General features: G+C 36.6%; 1 protein-coding gene across 3 annotated transcripts in view; it reads right to left on the bottom strand.

Moving 5' to 3' along the window:
• Positions 1-21,344, bottom strand: part of SLC35B3 (solute carrier family 35 member B3) — a 34,869-nt gene that overhangs the window by 1,118 nt on the left and 12,407 nt on the right. For 2 of the 3 annotated variants that reach the window (XM_054019107.1, XM_054019106.1), the window contains exons 4-9: positions 20,243-20,397; positions 17,536-17,643; positions 11,228-11,325; positions 6,460-6,552; positions 5,940-6,051; positions 975-1,044 (exon numbers count right to left, since the gene is read on the bottom strand). In XM_054019107.1, the coding sequence (XP_053875082.1) occupies positions 975-1,044; positions 5,940-6,051; positions 6,460-6,552; positions 11,228-11,325; positions 17,536-17,643; positions 20,243-20,397 (636 nt within the window). Of the gene's footprint in view, positions 1-974; positions 1,045-5,625; positions 5,782-5,939; positions 6,052-6,459; positions 6,553-11,227; positions 11,326-17,535; positions 17,644-20,242; positions 20,398-21,344 lie in introns of all 3 variants that reach the window. The other variant, XR_008443886.1, reaches the window with a different exon arrangement.

The following is a 21,344-nucleotide window of genomic DNA, read 5'->3' as shown; positions in this document are numbered from 1 at the left end:
TTTACCATTAGGCTTTGTGTTTATATGTTTATACACACCTCTACCCCAATATAACGTGACCCGATATAACAAGAATTCGGATATAACGCGGTAAAGCAGCGCTCCGGGGGGGTGGGGCTGCACACTCCGGCGGATCAAAGCAATGCGGTTTCACCTATAGTGCGGTAAGATTTTTTGGCTCCCAAGGACAGCGTTATATAGGGGTAGAGGTGTGTATATAAAAAAAAGACTTCACCTTTTTCAGAAGGACTAAATTACATGTAAATATTTTGGGCATTCTTTGCTTACATTCCTCCAATACAACTTGTTACAAAGTACAATGGCAATAAAGTTAAATGCTATTTTGTTTCAATCCAATAATTAGACTTGATGTAAATCATTTAGCCTTATTTATCAATGTAAACCCTTTGGAAACTGTTCTAAAATGCTTAATAAAAAGCTATGTCAATACTGCCAACAAACTTACAAGTTAATGGTCAAGATAACAGAAGGTTAGTTATAAAAAAGTATATTGAGTAAGATTTCGAAGTTGAGCCCTATACCAGGAGAAAACTACATCATTTTATTGGAATTAAATGTTCTTTAGCCAAAGTTTTCTCTACAGAGTAAGCCCCCAAGCAGCTAATTAACAAGTAAATGCTAGATGTTACATAAGCTTTTCTTAGACTACCAAATTCTCTCCCCCCCCCCCGCCCAAAAACAACAACAAAAAACCATCACCTTCCACCCACTCCCAATATGTACAATGGATTTGTCTTCTAATGTTTTTGGGAAAAAATGAAATTATTCTCTCTGGCATAACAATCAACAAACCAGTCAATATTTACAACAACTTTCAAACATTTGTAGTAGAAATGAGAAGAAAATCTTACTCAAACATTTTGATGGTTAACTGGTAATATTATTTAATTTCAGTAATCAAGAACCTGATTTTATGAAATACACAAGCCATAAAAGGACAATTAGATACTTACTGGAATGTGAATGGCTTTGCAAAGAACAAAAAAGAAAGCACAATGGTCATTGCTTTTCTTCCTGTTGTTACTGCAGAAGAAAAACAATGGTTAACTCTAATTTAGATCTCGTTATAATCCAACTAAAGCTGTTATTAGGAGATATTAATAAACTAGGTAATTAAGGGCCTATCTATAGCAGGGATATTTGTATTGGTGAGCTTCACCAGTGCAAACTGGCAGATGACTCGACCAGTATCAAATAAGGTTTGCACTGGGGGTGTGGCTTCTCCTGGTTTGAAACTGGTGCACCACATCCACAGTGAGGTTTGCATCGATGTAGCAAAACCAGTAAAGATATTCCTAGTACAGATACTCCCAAAATAACCAGATTCAGTTATCCCAATGCTCACTTTACTCTCACCAGATCACAGGTATCGTCGGAATGTGATAAACCATCTTTGAAACCGTTGCCAGTAGAAATTGTGAACTAGATTACGTACATTTTAAAAACAAAATGAAGAGTTTAAAAATGTTAATAAGATTTAGATATACTGTAATACTTACTATTACAATCTTACTTTATTTTGGTCAGAATCTACCGGCATAGATCCTTGCTTTTGGTTTTATTTTGAAGGGGATAGGTATTTGCATCTTAACTTTTTTGAAGGTATTTAAAGTTTTATTTACATAACAGCAGGCCTCAGTACAGAGAAATAACTCTGGTCAGGACACTGAACGGGACAATGGATTTCAGAAGGCCACATGTACTATTTCACTAATCTCTGCCTACCTGCGATCTTGTCACTAAAGAAAATCTGAACTGTAGTTTATGAGGACAGATTTAGGTAAAGCTATAACCTGCTGGATTATGTCAAAATTAACCACAACTTCCATAAATTGCATTGAAATATCATATGAATTATCTAGTCTACATGGTCATGTTCTGACTGCATAACTGTTTATATAGTAGTCAAATAGGAAACTACTCAACAATAACACTCATAGATGGTCAGGTGAATCTTAAATTTTTCCACAAGTGTTCTCTTAAAACTAGGATTAACATGGGCAGAAGTATTCTCTTGTACCTTTGCTTTATCTTCACCTGATCTCAACTTTTTTAGTAATTATCTTTACATTTTAAGAAGTTTATGCATATCAAATAAAATCTTTTTCAATTAATGAAAAATGAAGGGAATAAAATAGAAAATTGAGTTTTAATTAGAAAAGAGTTTAGATGAATAATTTAAAAATGGTTAAATTACATGAGTTTTTCTAAGTACTATTATTTCTGTTCTTTCACCAAATTAGTTATTAATTAAAATATTTATGTAACCATTTCCTTCTAAATTAAGTGCTTTCTCTTTTTTCCAATTAAGTCTGATAATTTCTCATTCTGCTAATAGAAATACAATTTTCATTAAATTCTTTTCCCCCTCTTGCTCAATATGGGAGTAGTCGGGGGGCAGTAATGAATGTGATGCTCTTCCAAGACATGGTAAACATTTCCCCATTGCTACAGGCAAAGTAGAAAGGGCTAGAGTGCTAACACTGTCAAGGTCAAGGCACAGGAATTCCTGGGAAGGTTTTACTATTCCACAGCATTCTTTAACACAGTAAAATACACTTTTTAAAAACTGTTTTAAGGCATGAAACAACTCTTCTCATCTGTGCTCATTTGAAATCAATGCATATAGTGAACTTGGTTAAAAAAGCAAAACAAACTGTGACAGTGGCAAACTTGATTAAAATGCTTTATAATAAATTAGACCATTAATATTTTAGGTCAAAACTGTCCATATTCTCCCTTCCACTATGGTAAATGAAGAAGAACATTACCTTACAGAAACCAGCTTTTGGGGCAGAGGGAAGGGAAGTAAGAAGTTCCCTGGCATACTCCTGCTCCCCCACCACCCCAACCCCCAATCCCTTGTGACTGATGTTTGTATTTATCAAAAGGGGTAACCTAAGGAAGAAATGAGCCTGACGTAACCATTTTTGATACACAGCTATTACATTTATATAAAATAGAGGAGGATCAGGGACACAATTTAGTCTTGTGAAATATATCCAAATGAAATTTTACCCTCTCAAAGTCTAACAATTCCTTTGTTTTAAACAGCTCTGGGTGTGACTATGTCATAGTCGACTATGACAAGGAGCATTAATTTAAAAAGGATTTTGGAAATAGGGATATAGAAAGAAAAAACCCTGAATCTTTCCTGACTTCTTGTTTGTGTTGGAGACAACTTGATAAAGTCATTTCGAGACACCCTTCCCATTCAAAACCAGAGATAACCTTGATATGCAAGCAGCTTCTATGATTGCTGACTTGCAAGGTCATGATCATACAGATTAATAATGTTCACTTAGCGATGTAATTTTGCTGTAGCTAGTTTTACTACATTAAAGTAACACTATGTGCTAAAATATTATGACCAGCTCCATGATGATGGCTGAGTGAACACACATGTAAACCACAGTAAATTAGTACAGATAATCCCTAAATCATGGTTTGTCATACTTGCCATTCTGGTAATACATTTGATTTTAGAAACAATTTAAAGCTTAAACAAATTATTGATAAGTAAATATACTATTCCTGACAGTGGAATCATCCTCCATTAAGTAAGTTAGACAGACAAAACATTAATAGACTAAATCAGTGGTTTTCAATCTTTTTTTCATTTGCAGACCCCTAAAAAAATTTCAAATGGAGGTGAGGACCCCTTTAGAAATCTTAAACATACTCTGTGGACCACAGGTTGAAAAATCACTGGACTAAATTAATATTGCCCTGTTGGAAAAAGTACTGGTGTCCAGTGTTTCATATAGGATCTGTTTAGCACTGATCATTTTTCATTACTTTAAACTGCAGTTCCTCTTCTCCGAGCAAGGAGAGGAAAAAAATTCATTGCTAGCACATTCCATATGTCGGTTCCAAGACTGAGTTAAGACTGAACTATTTTTAGTGTGCACATCACCCTGTTCCTCTGCAAAGTTCATGCATAAGCAGGTAAGGTTCCTTGCTGCTCTGGCACTAAGGGCTTAGTAACTTCAACATTTATGTAGATGGCAAATCTTCTGAGCTGGCTCAAGCTTTTCATGCTCACCATACAACTATCCCAGATGGTTGACTACTCAGCATATGTAGCTGGGCATATTCTTGATATATTACTGGGATGAAATCAGTGGTTGGGAGACTGGAATTTCTATCTAGGTCATGGATGTCTCATTGCCACAGATCCCCTTGATACTTGTCAATCTGGGTACTGACCTGTGTATGGATACAGACTGCATGGGTGGTGCTAGTATATCTTCTCCTGCCAATGAGTGGAAGTCAAGTGTCCATGCCAGCTATAGACGATACTGTTAATACTACTGATTAATACTGTTGATGCTACAGATCATAAGATGGTGTGCCTTTGTACCCAAACAGGACAAGGGGGCCTTAGGGTGGCTTTTTTCCTTTCTTGTGGAGCATTCACAGAGAATGGTATTGGGTATCTTCTTTCCTTAGAACACTCCCTTCTTGAGTCCCACAGGATTCCATCTTGTCACCTCTCTTGTTCTTTGCATATATGTTGATCTTAGAAGCATTAGTAATTACTTAAGTACTTTCAGTATATTGATGACATAGCACAGTATAACTATGTCTTCTGATGTACCTGGTAGTCATGTGCCATACTAAGCATCTGGTAGAAAATGGAGCATATATAAGGACTATCTGGAACAAGATGGGAGTAACACTACAAGGTTGGGCAAAGCATCTGGAAGATTAGACGAAGAGTTTATTTGCATCTTTGATAGAAGGTTTTGTCTGATACCTCCCAACACAGGTTGTATTCTAAATATACAGTAAGATTTCCATCTGCTATTAAGAAGTCAAATAGCTACTTCCTTGGTTTGGAAGAGAGTGAACTGGTGGCAGGGTATTCAGCTTTGGAATTCACACACTCCCTTGGTTTAAAATAGCTTTTATCTGTTGACCAGCAGGGCATGCTACAAAGCCCATCTGTTTACACAGGCTTTTGTGGTGGATGTAGTAAGATGGAACTGGTGAAGGTTGAAAGTTGAGTTGGTGTTGTGGGGAGGGAAGAGCATTGTTCTGACTTTTGCTTCTACCTGACTGCTTGTTGTTTAAACTTCTGAATGAAGGAGATGGACTGTTGGAATTATATTTATAGATGGTATTTTTAATGGCTGTCAAGGGTGCCTAGAGCACAGGACCAGCACTTATTTTGTATTTATAAAAAAAAGCTACAAATCAAAACTAATATAATAAAAGTTAGATAGGATAAGATGTCCTGTATCTCTGATTTAAGTCCTGACATGTACAATTCAACATATCTTGTTATCCTAGTCAGATGACCAAGCAAGATTTCAGGGATTAAAAAGACAATTTGCTCTTCTTGATTTTTTTTTTTTTTTTGCACCAAGCCTGCAATGTACATTTACTATTGCCTTAACAGCATCTAATTATAAATGTCTGCAGGTTCAAGGCCTTGAACAGAGTGCACTACATAAGTCTATTGAGAATAAATGTAGAAAGGCTTCCTGGAATTTCTCAGAGGCTGTGATTTTATGTCTGGGAAGCATGATACTGCCTTTTGCACATCTATGCCCCATTTTATTTTAACACTTTTTCCTCCCTGTCCCAAATAAGTCTTACCTTTTTGCTTATATTTTGGTGTGTATTTCTGATTCCACAGATCTGTCAAGTGTATTGTTTATGTATCTAGCAGGGTTCCTGGTATTCATATATTTGTGCACAAAGCCCTTCTAGGTGAAGGCACTGGGTTAGAAAGAACCTTGGTTTCCAAATATACTGCAACAGAGAAGTCATGCTATATGAACTCAGGTAAATCAGCTCAGAGAGTAGAAGCAAGAGAGAGCAAGAACAATTCTCACAAGCTTTGTCCTAAATGGGAAAATAGGAGTAGATTGTTTTTATATTAATATACTAAATATGTAATTTGTTCATACCTGTTACAGCTAGAAGGGCACCGAAGATTTTAATCAACGCTAGAACAAAAGATATTCCAAAATATCCAGTCAGGGAAAAAAAGAATGCATAACCATAAGTCTGAACTGGATGCTGCAACAACAACAAAAAACCTGTTAGGAAAATGCAAAACAAACCCTGAGGTGTTGCAAAATGAAATAAAACTATAGACTTTAATCAACTGTGTGAGCAATAATAAACTGTTCAACAATGCATTCATGCAAAGGTTCTTATTTAATTTTCATTAAATAATGGAAAAATAAAATTATGAACTTGGCTATGGCACTTTTTAAAATTCAGCTACTTTATTGATCAAGGACTAAAAAAGGATTAATTTGTAAATTGGACAAGTTTACCTGTACTCCAGATCAGAAAGTTATGTTAAGAGAACAGCAAGACTTGACACACTATATTAACAATAATCTTTACAGTGAGGAGGCCTCCGTACACAGAAAACGATTTAAACATTTTAATTTTAAAACGAGATTAATCAGTGTTTACCTTTGAACAAAATGTTACTGCAGGGCTTAATCCGCTAGTGCATGTCAATCCCAATAAAATGTACACAAAACCTATTGAATAGGAATACAGAACCTGGAACAGTTAAAATAAAAATATTAGCTAGTTCTACTAAACAATTAAAGTAGGAAATTAAATGCTTTCCAATATGTGGCTGTGTTAATATACTCAATTAATTTTAAATGTAGCACATAACATCCTCAAACATCAGTATTAAAGTAACTATATGGAAAGTGAGAGTGGGTATAGGATCATGATCTTCCATTTTACCACTACCCCACACAAAATAAAATCTTTCATATGCAGGAATTCAGTTACTAATATCCTCAGGCCAGACCTAAAAGAGAAAGTGGATACTTCAAATTCAGGATTTTGTTGCTTAAGTAAAACTTTGAACAATTATAAATACATGCAGTTGTTCAACTATTTTTAAGTTACAAAACTCCAAGTAAATACACTTATAAATTACATAAACAAAACTACATTGTTAGCAAAGCCAAGCATTCATAAATTTGGAAATCCCAGAATTAAGGTTGCCTGTGCAACCTTAATTCAGTCCGTTTGAGCGTGTTCATCATAACAGTCTTTAATTTACATGATCACATATTATTTTTTCCACAGAACCCATGCCTCATTCAGTGAGAAGGACAGACAGTGATCACTAAATGGTTAGCTATTTAACGTTTCTTTTTATCTTCATCATTTGGCGTGTAGCCCTTTGTATTCACTGCACATCATCCGAACACTGCACTGAATACAGAATTAATTTCCTCATGGGCTTTTCTACTATAATCTCATTGTATCTCGGTTATTTACTGACATTGAGTTATCTTCACTACAACCCTGTGAGGTGAGATGGCATTTCCCTCCCTTTCCCCCCTCATTGTCCAGATCAGGAAATGAGAGACTGAGTCTAAAGACCAAAATTATCAGAAGTGTCCACTGATTTTGGGAGGTGGATTTCAGACACCAAGGTCCTGATTTTTTCAGAGTACTTAATATTTTATGCATTTATAGCACAGCTTCTACTTCTGTTACAGTTGTGAGCCCTTATACACTCCTTCAGATCTGGCCCTACATGTCTCCTGCTGGGCATCGAGAAAACATGTAACACACAATTAGTGGCCACTTGTGAATAGTTTGGTTTAAGCAACTTGCCCAGCGTCATATAGGAACTATGTGGTGGAACTGGTGGTGGGCAGTGGGAGCGTTACCATCTCCACAATGGAAATATTTCAATAAACTCATGTATGTGTGGGAGGGCAGAGGCAACAGCAGGAACTGGAGGGGCTGTGGTGCCCAGGATAGGCACCAAAGAGCAGGTAGGAACTGTCAGCATCCATATTCTCAACCTGGAGCCTGCTCGTTCCCTGTCCTACCACGCCCCCGCCCACCAGGTGACAGATGCAGGGACAGAATCCAATTCTCCAGGGCAGCATTAATCTGTCTTGACCATGAGAGAATCCTTTCTCTTCCCACAATAATCCCCTGCTTCACTCACTAAACACTTTCCAACTTCCTCAACGAATGAGGCAAAGGTCCTACAGACAACAAATTCATACATTACACAATCTCGAACAATTCCCAAAGCATCGTCCAGTGTGTGCATAGAACAAGGCAGATGTCCTGTGGAAAAAACAATATGCAATCAAAAAGATTTTATTATAATGCACATGTACAAAGGGGTCAGGTAAACTTAATTCTTGCATTTCCTAATATTTGAGTGCTTGACTTTGCAACCTTAATGTTCTTTTAACATCTTTTTTGGATGCCTCTTCCGAAATTCTTTAAAAACTTAAAACATTAGAAAAACAAATTTCATCATCATGTACAACCATATTGACCCCTTCCCCACAGTAAGACATCAGCACAATCCTCTACCACTGTAGCTAATTGAGTAACTGGTGGCAGTAGAAGGCTGTTATTTTGTATGTAGACCTGCCACTACAAGCATCTATAGACATATTTTGCCAGTGGGTTTCACAGCTATTTGTTAGACAGCAAAGCAATGTGAAGACTATGGAATAATAGGTTCTAGTCCAGACTTTGTAGGGGAGTGTGCTCTAGTAATTAGATCTTTCTGCCACTGTTCCTATGACAAAGTAGTAGGGAATCTTAACTATAGGCATCATTACCTTCACTGAATACAATTTGAAAAAACAAATGTAATTGAAGAAAAAAGGTTTTGCTTTATAAAATATGTACGGCAATATGCTATTGAAGGAAACCGATAAGTATACTAATGCCAAAGTCACAAAATTTTAATTATCAGTTTGAATAAAATCCAGCAATAGCAATATTTTTTTTATTAGGTTAACTCCAAAAAAAGTTTCCACTTACTCTGGCCTTGTTGTCTACTATGAAAATTTCATTAATTCCACTAAGGGAAGAAAGCCTACAAGAGTTCTCATAACCATATTTAATTAACACTTTCAATTTGATTTACAGATTAATGGGTTGGCTATTAATGTGTAGTTATTGCCAACGAACATCAACTCTTTTTTTGAGCTCACGGGCATTGAAGTCACTTCACACTTTCACTTTACTAGTACTAGACATTTGTTGTTTTGATTAGCTGCAGATTCTTTCACTTGCTAGACTCATCCATATCCCTGGTGATTTTATTTCCCCCTTTCTGCTATGGTCTTCCTATTTAGCAATAAGAAATTAAGTGTATAAAATGGTAAAATTACCAACATTATTTAATCTTTACCAATGTTTTGTATTGAGAATCATTCTTTCCTCAAATCTTGTTGGCACTTAGGAGAACAAGGATTTTAAAAAGAGCTGATTACTGCTTCAAAAAGCGATGAAGAGCTTCTGGGCTTCATATGAATTTCAAAATCCCATACTGCTCATTATTATAAAGGCACTTAATGTTCAAGCTCTGATTATTTTCTAAAGTAATTTCTAATGGGGTTAGTCACAGTGCCTCTGTTCTGTACTGAGGATAGACTACTAAACTCCGATGAGGTAAAGTTTTAATGGATGTGCTTCTATTGATATCTGTATATAATGTAAGTTTTACCAAAGTTTAGAGGAGTTCTCCAATCATTTTAAACTTTTCAGCCGCATCTGCTGGTTCTTTTATTCTAAGCTTTGTGCATCACATTTTGTATCTTTTGGGACTGAATAACATTTGTCAAGTCAATCTGAAGATTTTGTCACTGCTCTTTAGAAAATTAACTCTCAGTTTTTTTTGTTTTTTTTTAAATAAAAAGGGTGTCAGTACCTTTGTGACAGGTTTCAGAGTAGCAGTCGTGTTAGTCTGTATCCAAAAAAGAACAGGAGTACTTGTGGCACCTTAGAGACTAACAAATTTATTTGAGCATGAAGTGGGCTGTAGCCCACGAAAGATTATGCTCAAATAAATTTGTTAGTCTCTAAGGTGCCACAAGTACTCCTGTTCTTTTTGCAGTACCTTTGTGGTTTCACTTTAACAGCAATCAGTCACTTTTGATGTTTAGTCTGGTTTTTTACACTGCTTATGGAAAAGGTAGTTTAACTCAAAGTTCTGGATTTTTTTAAAAATCAATTACAATGTTAAGTCCATTAGAATTCTGTCAGTTTTTTCAGCAGCTCTGGACCAAATTGACTACAATAGGTGTTAGAAATTGCATGTGTATATATGCGATACAAACATCAAATGTTGGATTACTTTCCCATATTATCTGGGGCAATTATGCGGTAGTGTCAACTCACTGCCTACTTTTTTTTGGGTTTGATCTCCCCTGTCTACTTGCTCTCCCCTATAAATGTAATTTGCCAATACAATTTCAGATTTCACTGTTATGCTACTAGTCCCACAGTTGTGTTTTTCTTAGTTATATCTACAGCACTATAATATGGATGGCCAGATTTTTAAAGGTACTTAGGTGCTGAATGGGATTTTTAAAAACATTTAAATCAATAGACAAAATACAAAATAATTCAAACTAAGGGAACATATTATATTTTTATTAAACCTGGAGTACATTAATTATATGGAAAACCCTCCATTGATTTCAGTTATATTGGAAGGATGCATAAACAAAGGATATACTTCCTGTCTATACAAATATTAGACAAAAATAGGATAGAATTATTGTAACTTCAAAACTTGTTTCATTTAATAATGTACACAAATGTGTACCTTTGAAGGTAAAAAGTGAGTACAGCAGCACAAGCACTTTCTTTTTATATGCATGATAAACAGATTAAGTTTTGGTTTGCCATTACATGATCAGTATATCTTGACTTATGTAGAATATCTCTTAAAAATAGGAGAAAATTCCAATTCCATATGTATTGGTATAGTCTACGTCAGTGGTTCTCAACCAGGGCTAAGTGTACTCCTGGGGGTATGCAGAGGTCTTCCAGAGGGTACATCAACTCATCTAGATAGCTGCCTAGTTTTACAACAGGTTACATAAAAAGCACTAGCGAAGTCAGTACAAACTAAAATTTCATACAACTTGTTTATACTGATCTATATGATACATTTCAGTGTATAAGTGCAATATTTATATTCCAATTGATATATATTATAATTATATGGTAAAAATGGGAAAGTACACAATATTTCAGTAAGTGTGCTGAGAAACCTTTGTATTTTTATCTCACATTTTGTAAGCAAGTAGTTTTTAAGTGAAGTGAAACTTGGGAGATAAACAAGACAAATCAGACTCCTGAAAGGAGTACAGTAGTCTGGGAAAGTTGAGAGCCACTGGTCTGCGTGACAGAACACTAGATTAAAGAGTCAGGTATTTACCATTTCTGAATTGGAACCATTGTGTAACTTCATAGCTTTTTCCTGCACATTTCCTATAACTGCATCTGCACAGAGAGCAAGGGATATAAGGACCACACCTTCAAAGAAAAGAAAAAGGGAAGAACAAACAGTATTAATTAATAAGACAAATGCCATTCTATACTCACCGTGTACTGCAAGATGCTAACTCAAACAATTTTCACTTTGCTTATACTGGTTTAGACCATAAGTTTTGGAAGGCAGGAATTGTCTTATTTTACACAGACCAGCACCATGGGGCACCAAACCCTGATATAGGCATCTGGGCTCTCATGCATTACAAATAAGTAATAATGATTAAGCTTTCAGATCAAATTAATTCTGAATATTATTCATATAAAATATAGTATGTCCAGTTGGAAAGAAAAGAAAAAGCAATTCCAGTATATTTAACAAACACACAAAAAAGGAAAAACATGGCAATACTGACCAAACAACAAAAGCAAGAGGATTCACAGTGAAAGGTTTTCAGGTTTCTGAACTTACTTTATTTGCCTACGTGCTGTTCAGGTACAAGATGAATGTGTGCGTTTATGTATATGCTGCACTACTTGGCCACAACAAACTCACTGCATGGCAGGTAATGTTATCAGCTTAACAATAACAAAAAATAATGATTCTTTATCCATCACAAGTCAACTAATTTCCAAACTTTGATTCTTTCACTATTTTACCAACCAATATCTCTGACATTTCAAGAGTTAGGATTAATGCTGGATATTGTATGAAAACATGTTGGAATCCCAGCTTTCATAAAAATATAACATTAAATTAACTAGCAGCACACAAGATGTCAACAGTTAGTAATGTCTATTTTGTATTGTTTCTTATACCATGACCATCATAATTAAATGGTGAGGGCAAAAACAGGAAATAAATAGGTTAATCAGCATGACATTACTTAAGATTTCATATTTCATTGGTAGATATTTTGTAGGACCAGTACAAATACTTTAAGGAAGGAATAAACTTTTCCTATCAGAAAAATTGATCCTTGGGACTGTTTGAATTGGAAAACTTTAAGTTAATAATTTCCTTAAAAATTTAGTTATAAAGTTGCCTCCATGCTACCATTTTGGGCCTTTGCCATTTTCTAACCACTAGGAAGCAAGCAGAGGGAGATGAATCTATAATCTATTCAATCAGGTATCTAGGGGCACTATTACAACAATGGCATTGTATATGCCAAAAAACTTCTTTATAATTAGCAGCAGAAGCCAGAACAGGAGTAATAAGCCTGAAGAAACATCTGATGCCTGAGTGAAATGCATTGATGGAAAAACAGGCCCTATGGGACTTCATTAGTGTGTTTATAACCTTTTTTTTTTTTTTTTTTTTTAAATAAAAACCACTTCTTTCTCCCTTAGCGAGAGGAGCACATAGTATCTGGTCAAGGAAGTTTTGAGTCAGTCATATTTCCTACATTTTTACATCACTATCCATTATATGACTTTTAAACTATACTTATTCACATACTGTATCAGTCTGTAGCTTGAATCCATTACAATGCCAATATGGGTGTACCACTATAAAATAAGATGATAGTGCACATTAGCCAGTTTAATCTCATAGTTCAAGAGTTTTATTTAAAGGCACAAAAGTCCAATCCATACTACTGGCAGAATCTGAAAAAAGTTTTCTTAAAAAAACCCAAAACACCACAAAGGGCCTGATTTTGATCTCACTTTACATCAATATAAATCAGCAGTAACGGAAATCAATGATGGTAAACAGTAAGATCTGAACCTGGTCCAAAAACTTAAGACACAGCAGGGCACACACAATTTGAATCAAATGGACCACTTCCTTTGTACCTCACAGGTTTTTTGGGGGAGGGAAAATTTTGCGCATACACACAAATAAAAAACATTTCTTTGCTATGTTAAGATAATGCAAAGTTTTAGTCCATGCAAAGTTTCTAAACCACACACCTTGCATTTGAGAAAAAACACTCTTCCAAAATAGATTATTTAAAGTTATTGAATAACTAACAAAATTATCTCCCAATTCAAATGCTTTATAATGTATTTTAAAAGTCTACACTGCAGGTGATTAGCAGAACACACTAAAGTTACTCAGCCAAACACAATTACTGTAACATTAATTAAGCTATGGGCTAAACTGTGTCTCCTGCTGCAGATGTAGGCTTGAGGGAATGTGTGTGTGTAGGAAATTTTTATCCTATATTCCTTCCATGCATGGACCAACCATGATAAGGTTCCCATCACTGGAGAGTGGATAGATAGTACTGCCAGTAGAGTGGCCAGAGGAGGAAGAGTTTCTGTTTCATAGATGTATCATGATGTGCCTCTTCCATGCATCCTCCCAGCCAGTCACTCTAGAGATTAGGTCAGGGGTCGGCAACGTTCAGCACACGGCTCGCCAGGGTAAGCACCTTGGCGGGCTGGGCCAGTTTTATTTACCTGTTGATGTGGCAGGTTCGGCCGATCGCGGCCCCCACTGGCCGCGGTTCGCCGTCCCGGGCCAATGGGGCGTCGAGAAGCGGCGCGGGCGAGTGATGTGCTGGCCATGGCTTCTCGCCGCCCCCATTGGCCCGAGATGGCGAACCACGGCCAGTGGGGGCCGCAATCGGCCGAACCTGCCGCATCAGCAGGTAAATAAAACTGGCCCGGCCCGCCAGGGTGCTTATCCTGGCGAGCCGCCTGCCGAACATTGCCGACCCCTGGATTAGGCCTTTAAAAGGCATTATACTTCCAAGCGCTACTCAGTCAGACAATGCCAAGAGCCATTACTGAGCACTAAATATCAATTCTACTTTTAAAATGTATTCCTTCCATGGTACAAGACTGCATCGGCAAAAGTCAACGTCTGTTTCCTTTGCTAACATCTTTAGTGCACGAATGGAACACTGAGTGGGGTATGTTTCATTAAGTCTATTTGCTGCTTTTGCACAGCAATGCTTCTCCTGGACTCCACTGCTATTAAAGAGCCTTAAATCTGATTTACAAAATTCTGATGGCACAATACGGGAAAAACTGTTCATCCAGCTGATGCTTTAAATCCACTCAGGTTTGTGTTTGTAACATTCATATCAGACAGCAAAGATTATTTGTTCCATTTAACCTCTCAGCATAGTTTTGCTTCCTTAGGCAAAACTGTGACATGTAAATAGATTTGCCCTTGACAATGTGCACGTTTAAAGAATTTTGATTAAATCACGAATATGTTTAAAAAAAAAAAAAAAGCTCCAGCCAGAATCATACTAGTTTGTGTGTAAATGCTTCTAACAAATGCATTATTATAAACCACCAGGAGGAAATGTGACATTATTATTTAGTGACTAGCAACTAGGTGATGTCATAAGACAAATGAATTCTTAGGAATTTGTCATTTTAAAGTTACACTGCAGAGTAAAAAGTTAACATTATTTTGAAAACCTCAAGAGACTTAAGTCTATAGTTCACTTTTCTTTTTACTCTGATTACATACATTTCAAATGTCAATATATAGTCTGTTTCATAGAGGCACCTTGACGGTGCTTTTCTTGAGTTTGCTGTCCCTTTGCAGAGGAAAAAAAAAAAAATTATTCAAGGACAAGGTACATCAAATTACACAGTGAGAAAATTCTTAGGTTAATTCCACTGGCTTCCGTGGAGTTACTCTTGATTTATACTGATGTAATGTCAAAAGTAAGCTAACTTTTTAGGAACTATACTAAGCTGCCTCCTACCTCCATCATTCAGCTAATAAAATAAAATAGCCAGCTTCTAAACTGCAGAAACCCCAATTCACACTAGGTTTTATGACCTGGACAGATACAGGGTGGGAGGAAGGTGCAGAGAGGTAACTTGCTCAACTTACACAGCAGGTAAACAGCAAAGCAGGAAAAAACTCAGACCCAGTCTTCTGAAAGAAGACTCTCTTTTGAGCTCCAGTCCTGTGCCCTAGCCCTTCAACTCTGTCTTTCTTTATCCTTTTGTATTGTGTGTGTCAAGATAGATCTTTGGTTGAAATGGGTCCTAAATGCCTTAAAAAGGAAAAAAGTAGTGCTGTTTGTCGTCTTATATTGACAATACTCAAAGACTACATACGGAAGACATATTTACATCAAATTACTGAAGGTGTTATGACCAACATGGTCTTCAGTCCTTCAGTTTGTAGAGAAATATTTTCACACAAATTCAAAAATAAAAACCTGACATTTTAAAATCTGATTTTAAAGAATGCCACTTAAAAATAGCTTTTAACTATTAAAACCTCAGTAAGAACATGTGCCTACATGTGTTTTTCCTGGGATATACTTATTTGGTGGGTGCAAAAAAGAACATACCCACATGTTGTACCCAAAATACATGTCTCTCTGTTCAACTACACATCGTGTCTCTTGTTCCACTATGTAGATGTATACAGGTAGAGCCTATAATTTAGATAGGTAGCATTTTTTCCAGTTGTAATACCACTAAAAGAACAGGAGTACTTGTGGCACCTTAGAGACTAACAAATTTATTAGAGCATAAGCTTTCGTGGACTACAGCCCACTTCTTCGGATGCATATAGAAGTGGGCTGTAGTCCACGAAAGCTTATGCTCTAATAAATTTGTTAGTCTCTAAGGTGCCACAAGTACTCCTGGTCTTTTTGCGGATACAGACTAACGCGGCTGCTACTCTAATACCACTAAAGTGACACACATTATAAAGCCAACATAGCAAAACTAGGACAAGACTAAATAACCATCTGAGTTCAGACATCATCATAAATCATTACTTTTTGAGCACCGCTCAACACTAGATGGATAACATTTCTGAAAAGGTAAGGTTTCTTCCCTAAAAAAAAGATCATTTTGTTTTAGGATCAACCAATGCTGGTATGAATGAAGGTTCCACAATGAATTGTCAAACAATTACTATGTCTCATCTGAATCTCCTGAAATAAAAACAGCTTCAAAATGGACAGCCCTAAATTTCTACATTGTACATACATGTTACTCTTACATTAACTCCAATGCCTTATTATATAGCACATAATTCACGGTTACTGCATGAAACAACTTGAAATTTCATGATGTGGGCATTAAGTATGTGTAACACCAAACAATCTTGCACTAGAATTGTTTTAATGTAATTGTTAAATTAGTAAAATATGAAGCACTGTGTTTACATAATCCTGAGAACATATGTGCAGTTCCACTGTGAGGTATGCTTTTCAGAGCTGTACTCTCTAGAAAGCATGTGCAGTTCTAAGGTAGCAGCATGGAGCGTAACAGAAAGGCTGACAGACTTGCTGGACTCAAGGGATTTTAATGGTGATGGATATCAAAGTCTATAGTCCCATACGCTTTAAGATGGAATCTGAAGAGGCCCTACCTTTCTGTTGGAGATTGGTAATGCTGATTTCAAAGTTTGAAGCCCTGTAATACACCAGGTGCAAACTGAAATGACTGCTTATTCAAATACATATATTTGAGATATTGTAGATGAAGCACTGAATTAAAGTTGACTGTTTCCATTTAAAGAGCCTTTTTCAGTCACTTATAACTTTGTCAAACTTTCAACTTTTAGGGTGAAATTTTCCAGTTTGAGTGTCAGTGCAAATATGGTTAAGCCCTTTTTGAGTAAGAACTTAATGAAAATAAGCAATTTGTCTTTATTTTAAAAAACTGAATTTTTTGGACAGTTCTAGTACCTCAGGGGAAAGAGTCAGAAACTTGAAATTAATCCCAAGGTTAGACCTGCTGTGCTTTTTGGTGGTCCAGCGAAAGTTCCTTTTGATTTCGCTAATTTATACAAAAATGAATGCATAAGTGTTTTTTTCCTTTTAATTTTAGATAGGAATTTATGAAGTATCACATCAGTTAAAATATCTTCTGCTACTTCTAACTTACATGAAGAAATTTTATGTCAAGAACACTAGTTCTCACTGAGGACTAAATCTATAGCAAAGATGAGGTAAAGAAAAAAGTTTCAGTTACCAGCTGCAAGAAATAAGTCTGAAAGTTAACAAAACCCACTTTTTATTCTATTTAAAGTATTTCAAAACTGGTCAAATGGAATTTTATCAAACTTCTCAAGATATATTTACTTCTGTACTGAGATCCACCAGAGATATTTCAGATCCAAGGGTAATATCTGGGGAAGTTTTAAGTGCTTGAGAACTAAGGCTTAGAATGATAGTGTCTCTTCTATTATAGCTGTAGTGCTGCTGGTAAAATGATATAACAAAATCTACCACCAAAGGCTCCCACTTTTATGCAATGCTCATTCTAGGCAAAATAAGAATTATTAAACCATAAAGTAAAATGCTTCTTTACCTGTCAAGTTGAAATTTGGTGCGATTGTGCTGTCAGCTAAAGTAAACCATATTAGGCCAAGACTCATACACATTGCAGCAGACACATCTGCAATATTATAACGTTTTCCTATACAAAAATACAAACAACAACAAAAAATAAGGCTATGTAATAGTCTTAATTTTAGCTCCCCTTTATTTAGGGGGGAATGGCAGACAAAGGAGAAAAACTCCCATTCAGTACGCCACCAAAACAAATGGACCCAATGTTCTCCCTCCCAATATCTGAGTAGAAGGCCTGACTGCAACTCTCTACGACAGCAGTTCTCAAAAACTTTTTCATAGTACATACCACATCTCCACTGAGAAATCTTGTGGGCAATAGCTGTTACCATTTACAATGGCACAGGCCACATCTCCTCCCATAGAGTGATTACACATCTCTTTGGCAACTACAGTAACTCCCCACTTAACGTCATCTCGCTTAACGTTATTTCAATCCTGAGTCCCTGCTCCATTACAGAACATGCTTGTTTAAATTTGTGCAATGCTCCACTATAATGTCATTTGGCCGCCTGCTTTGTCCACAGCTGGCAGCCCCCCCAACAGCTCCCCTTCCCCCAGCGCCTCCCGCCTCCTGCCAGTGGCAATCAGCTGGTTTGCGGCATTTAGGAGGCTGGGGGAGGGGGGGAAAGCGAGGATATGGCATGCAAGCTCCCCCTCCCTCCCGAATGCCGCAGGAGGTGGGAGGAGCAGGGGGAAGGCGCTGATCTGCAGGGTCCGCTGGCAAGCAGGAGGCACTGGGGAGAGGGGGCTGCCAGCCTAATACCTGTATTAAATTGCTTGTTTAAAATGTATATAATGCCTTTTGTCTGGCAAAAAAAAAAAATTCCCTGGAACCTAATCCCTCCCCCAATTTACATTAATTCTTATGGGGAAATTGGATTCGCTTAACATCATTTCGCTTAAAGTCACAATTTTCAGAAATATAACTACAACATTAAGTGAGGAGTTACTGTACAGCAATTACTTACATGGAAAAATAGATTAAAGATAACTAAAATAATCTGTAAATGTAACATCATAGAGGGAAACAAGGAGAGCCAGTACCATTTGGTCAGCCAGTTATCTGTAAAGCACCAGAAAAGGCTCAACAGACACTATTTCACTAGGAGGGTGGTGAAGCACTGGAATGGGTTACCTAGGGAAGTGGAGGAATCTCCACCCTTAGAGGTTTTTAAGGCCTGGCTTGACAAAGCCCTGGCTGGGATGATTTAGTTGGGGTTGGTTCTGCTTTGAGCAGGCGGTTGGACTAGATGACCTCCTGAGGTCTCTTCCAACCCTAATCTTCTATGATTCGGGAACTGTTGTTCTAGAACTTAGCAATGCAGCCAGCTGTATTTTTGGGGGTCCTGAGAATATCATTTGAATAACAGATTCCATTCCTTCCCAGGGGGCTGTGTATACCATGTAAGCTGCCAGAAAAAATTGTTTAACACCTACATTTTTAAACTATGTTCTCAGCTTTCAAGAACCTAGCACTATATAATCCAAAGGCATTATAAAAACATTACCTACAGAGACCCGAATGCTCCAAATTTAAATGACAAGAAGATTTAATTGTGCGACAGACCTGAGCTGTTAATTGTACATACAATATTTACTTTTTAGTATAAATTTGCATATTTGATTTTCTTCTTTAAAAACTGTTTTTTTATTATTATTGCTTCAGTCTCCATACTGAAAAGTGTAAATGTTCCACTGTAACTACAAGACAGAACTACAGTAATAGGAATACTACATTCTGGGCTCAGTTCTGTAGTCCTTTGCCATGTGGAGAATCTTGGGGTACATCTACACTGTGAGTGCCAGCAAGTGTCAGGGCCTGAGTCGACAGATTCGGGTTCGCATAACAGCACTAAAAATAGCTGTGCAGAAACCCTCCCCCCTTCTCCCAAGCCATCAGAGCCTGAGCCACAACATCTACACAGCTGTTTTAGTACCATAGTGTGGGCCTGAATCTGTTGACTCAGGCTTGCTGGCACTTGCTATACAGATGTACTCTTACTAACTTTGAGTAGCAACAAATCTACAGATACAAGTGAGAATTTTTCATGATATATATTATGAGGATTATCAAAATATTGAAATATGTTATGTATTTTATTTACATGCTCAGAGTTATGAGCTTCAGTCAGATTCATCATCCAGAACCTCTTCTGGTATATCATAGCATGAAATACAATTTTAGAGGCTAATCCTGTATTCTCTGAGCAACCCAAACCAGGGCTGGTTGGGAATTTCTTTTTCTTTTTTTTTTTTTTTTTGGTCAAAATTGTTGATTTGTTGAAACCAAAACTTTCTGCAGGAAAAGGTCTCTTTTGACAAATTTCCCATTTCAAAACATTTTTGAAATTTGTCAAAATATCCTATTTAGACATTTTCAACATGAGAAGTTCTGGTTTTTGGGTTCAAAATTACATTGTTTAGAAACTTAAGTTAATTTATAGTAAACTGTTTTGTTTAAAAAGGTCAATATTGAAATAAACCATTTTGATCCAAGCCATGCTTTATGGGCATTTCCCCCTTCCCCCCCTCCCCGGACAGGAAAACTGTTTCCTGCCCAGCTCTACCCAAAACTTCCATTAAAGTCAATGGAATACAGGATTTGGCCCTTATGTGGTTATCTTCTAATAAGAAAAACATTTAATAGTAAGAACAGTGCATACCTTGTATAAAGACTCCTCCTATCATAACAGGAATCAGTTTACAGCACTTAAAGATGACTTGAGTAGGATAATTCAGATATCCTAAGGAGGTATTTGATAAACCCATAGTCCCTACAGTTAGAAAGGCTATTATCATGTAGGTTTTGCCTGGGATTCTGCAAAATATAAATGTATGAATCTTGGTATTATGAGCATATTGTATTTTTAATAGGTGAGACTTTCATAATGGGAGAAGCTAGAAGAAAGGATACACTAATAATAGAACTAGTTGAAAAATGGGTCAAACTCACTAAAAATTTCATCTCTTCAATGAAATTAACAATTACTATAAAAACTGTTGAAGTTTTCCATATTTTCAACTGGGTCTAATGAATAATGCTTTAGTCTTCTATAGTGCCTTCTATTTAAGGATTACAAAGCATATCACAACTGTTAAAGGACTTAACACAGCCCGTCAGGAATTATCCCTATTTCACAGAAAAGAAAGTCACAAAGGGGTTAAGTGACTTATAAAAGAACACACCGGAAGCTGGGAACAATATTATGTCTCCTGAATCTGTTTGTTCTTTAACTACCTTTCTCTCATAACTGTGTAACAATTCTAGCAACCACCTCCATTTTTAGTTGCTTGTAACTTTTTGAAATCTCTGTTTGACTATGAATTTCTTTGTGAAGTTTAAACAAAAAGGTTTCCCATTTCTGTGTGTGCACAGAAAATGGGGAAAAAATACATAGCCCGTTTCTAAAGTAATGCTGGTGCGTTTTTATAACTTTGGAGAAATGGATGAAGACAGAAAGTTGAGATTTGGCCTTCAAATACCCTGAGAAATATTGAGAACTTTGAGTATTGGGGTGAATACTGCTTTTGATGTGGCGTGTTATCACCTGCTGACAATTACACTTTGCACATGTACATTTTAAACCATTATAGCACTAAGTTTGAAGTGAGCACCTAAAGGCCATTGTGCACATACACATGCAGCTAACTTAGCTGCATACAAAAAATTCAGTAAAGGGGATCAGTGAATAAGGAGTAGTCTTGCTGGAACCCGTGCCTTATTCACAATACATTCTGTACCACAGTTATACGGACATTCCACCA

Source organism: Malaclemys terrapin, chromosome 2 (genome assembly GCF_027887155.1).
Source record: "Malaclemys terrapin pileata isolate rMalTer1 chromosome 2, rMalTer1.hap1, whole genome shotgun sequence".
In the NCBI taxonomy this organism is placed as follows: domain Eukaryota; kingdom Metazoa; phylum Chordata; order Testudines; family Emydidae; genus Malaclemys; species Malaclemys terrapin.
This window is presented reverse-complemented; position numbering and strand designations above follow the sequence as displayed.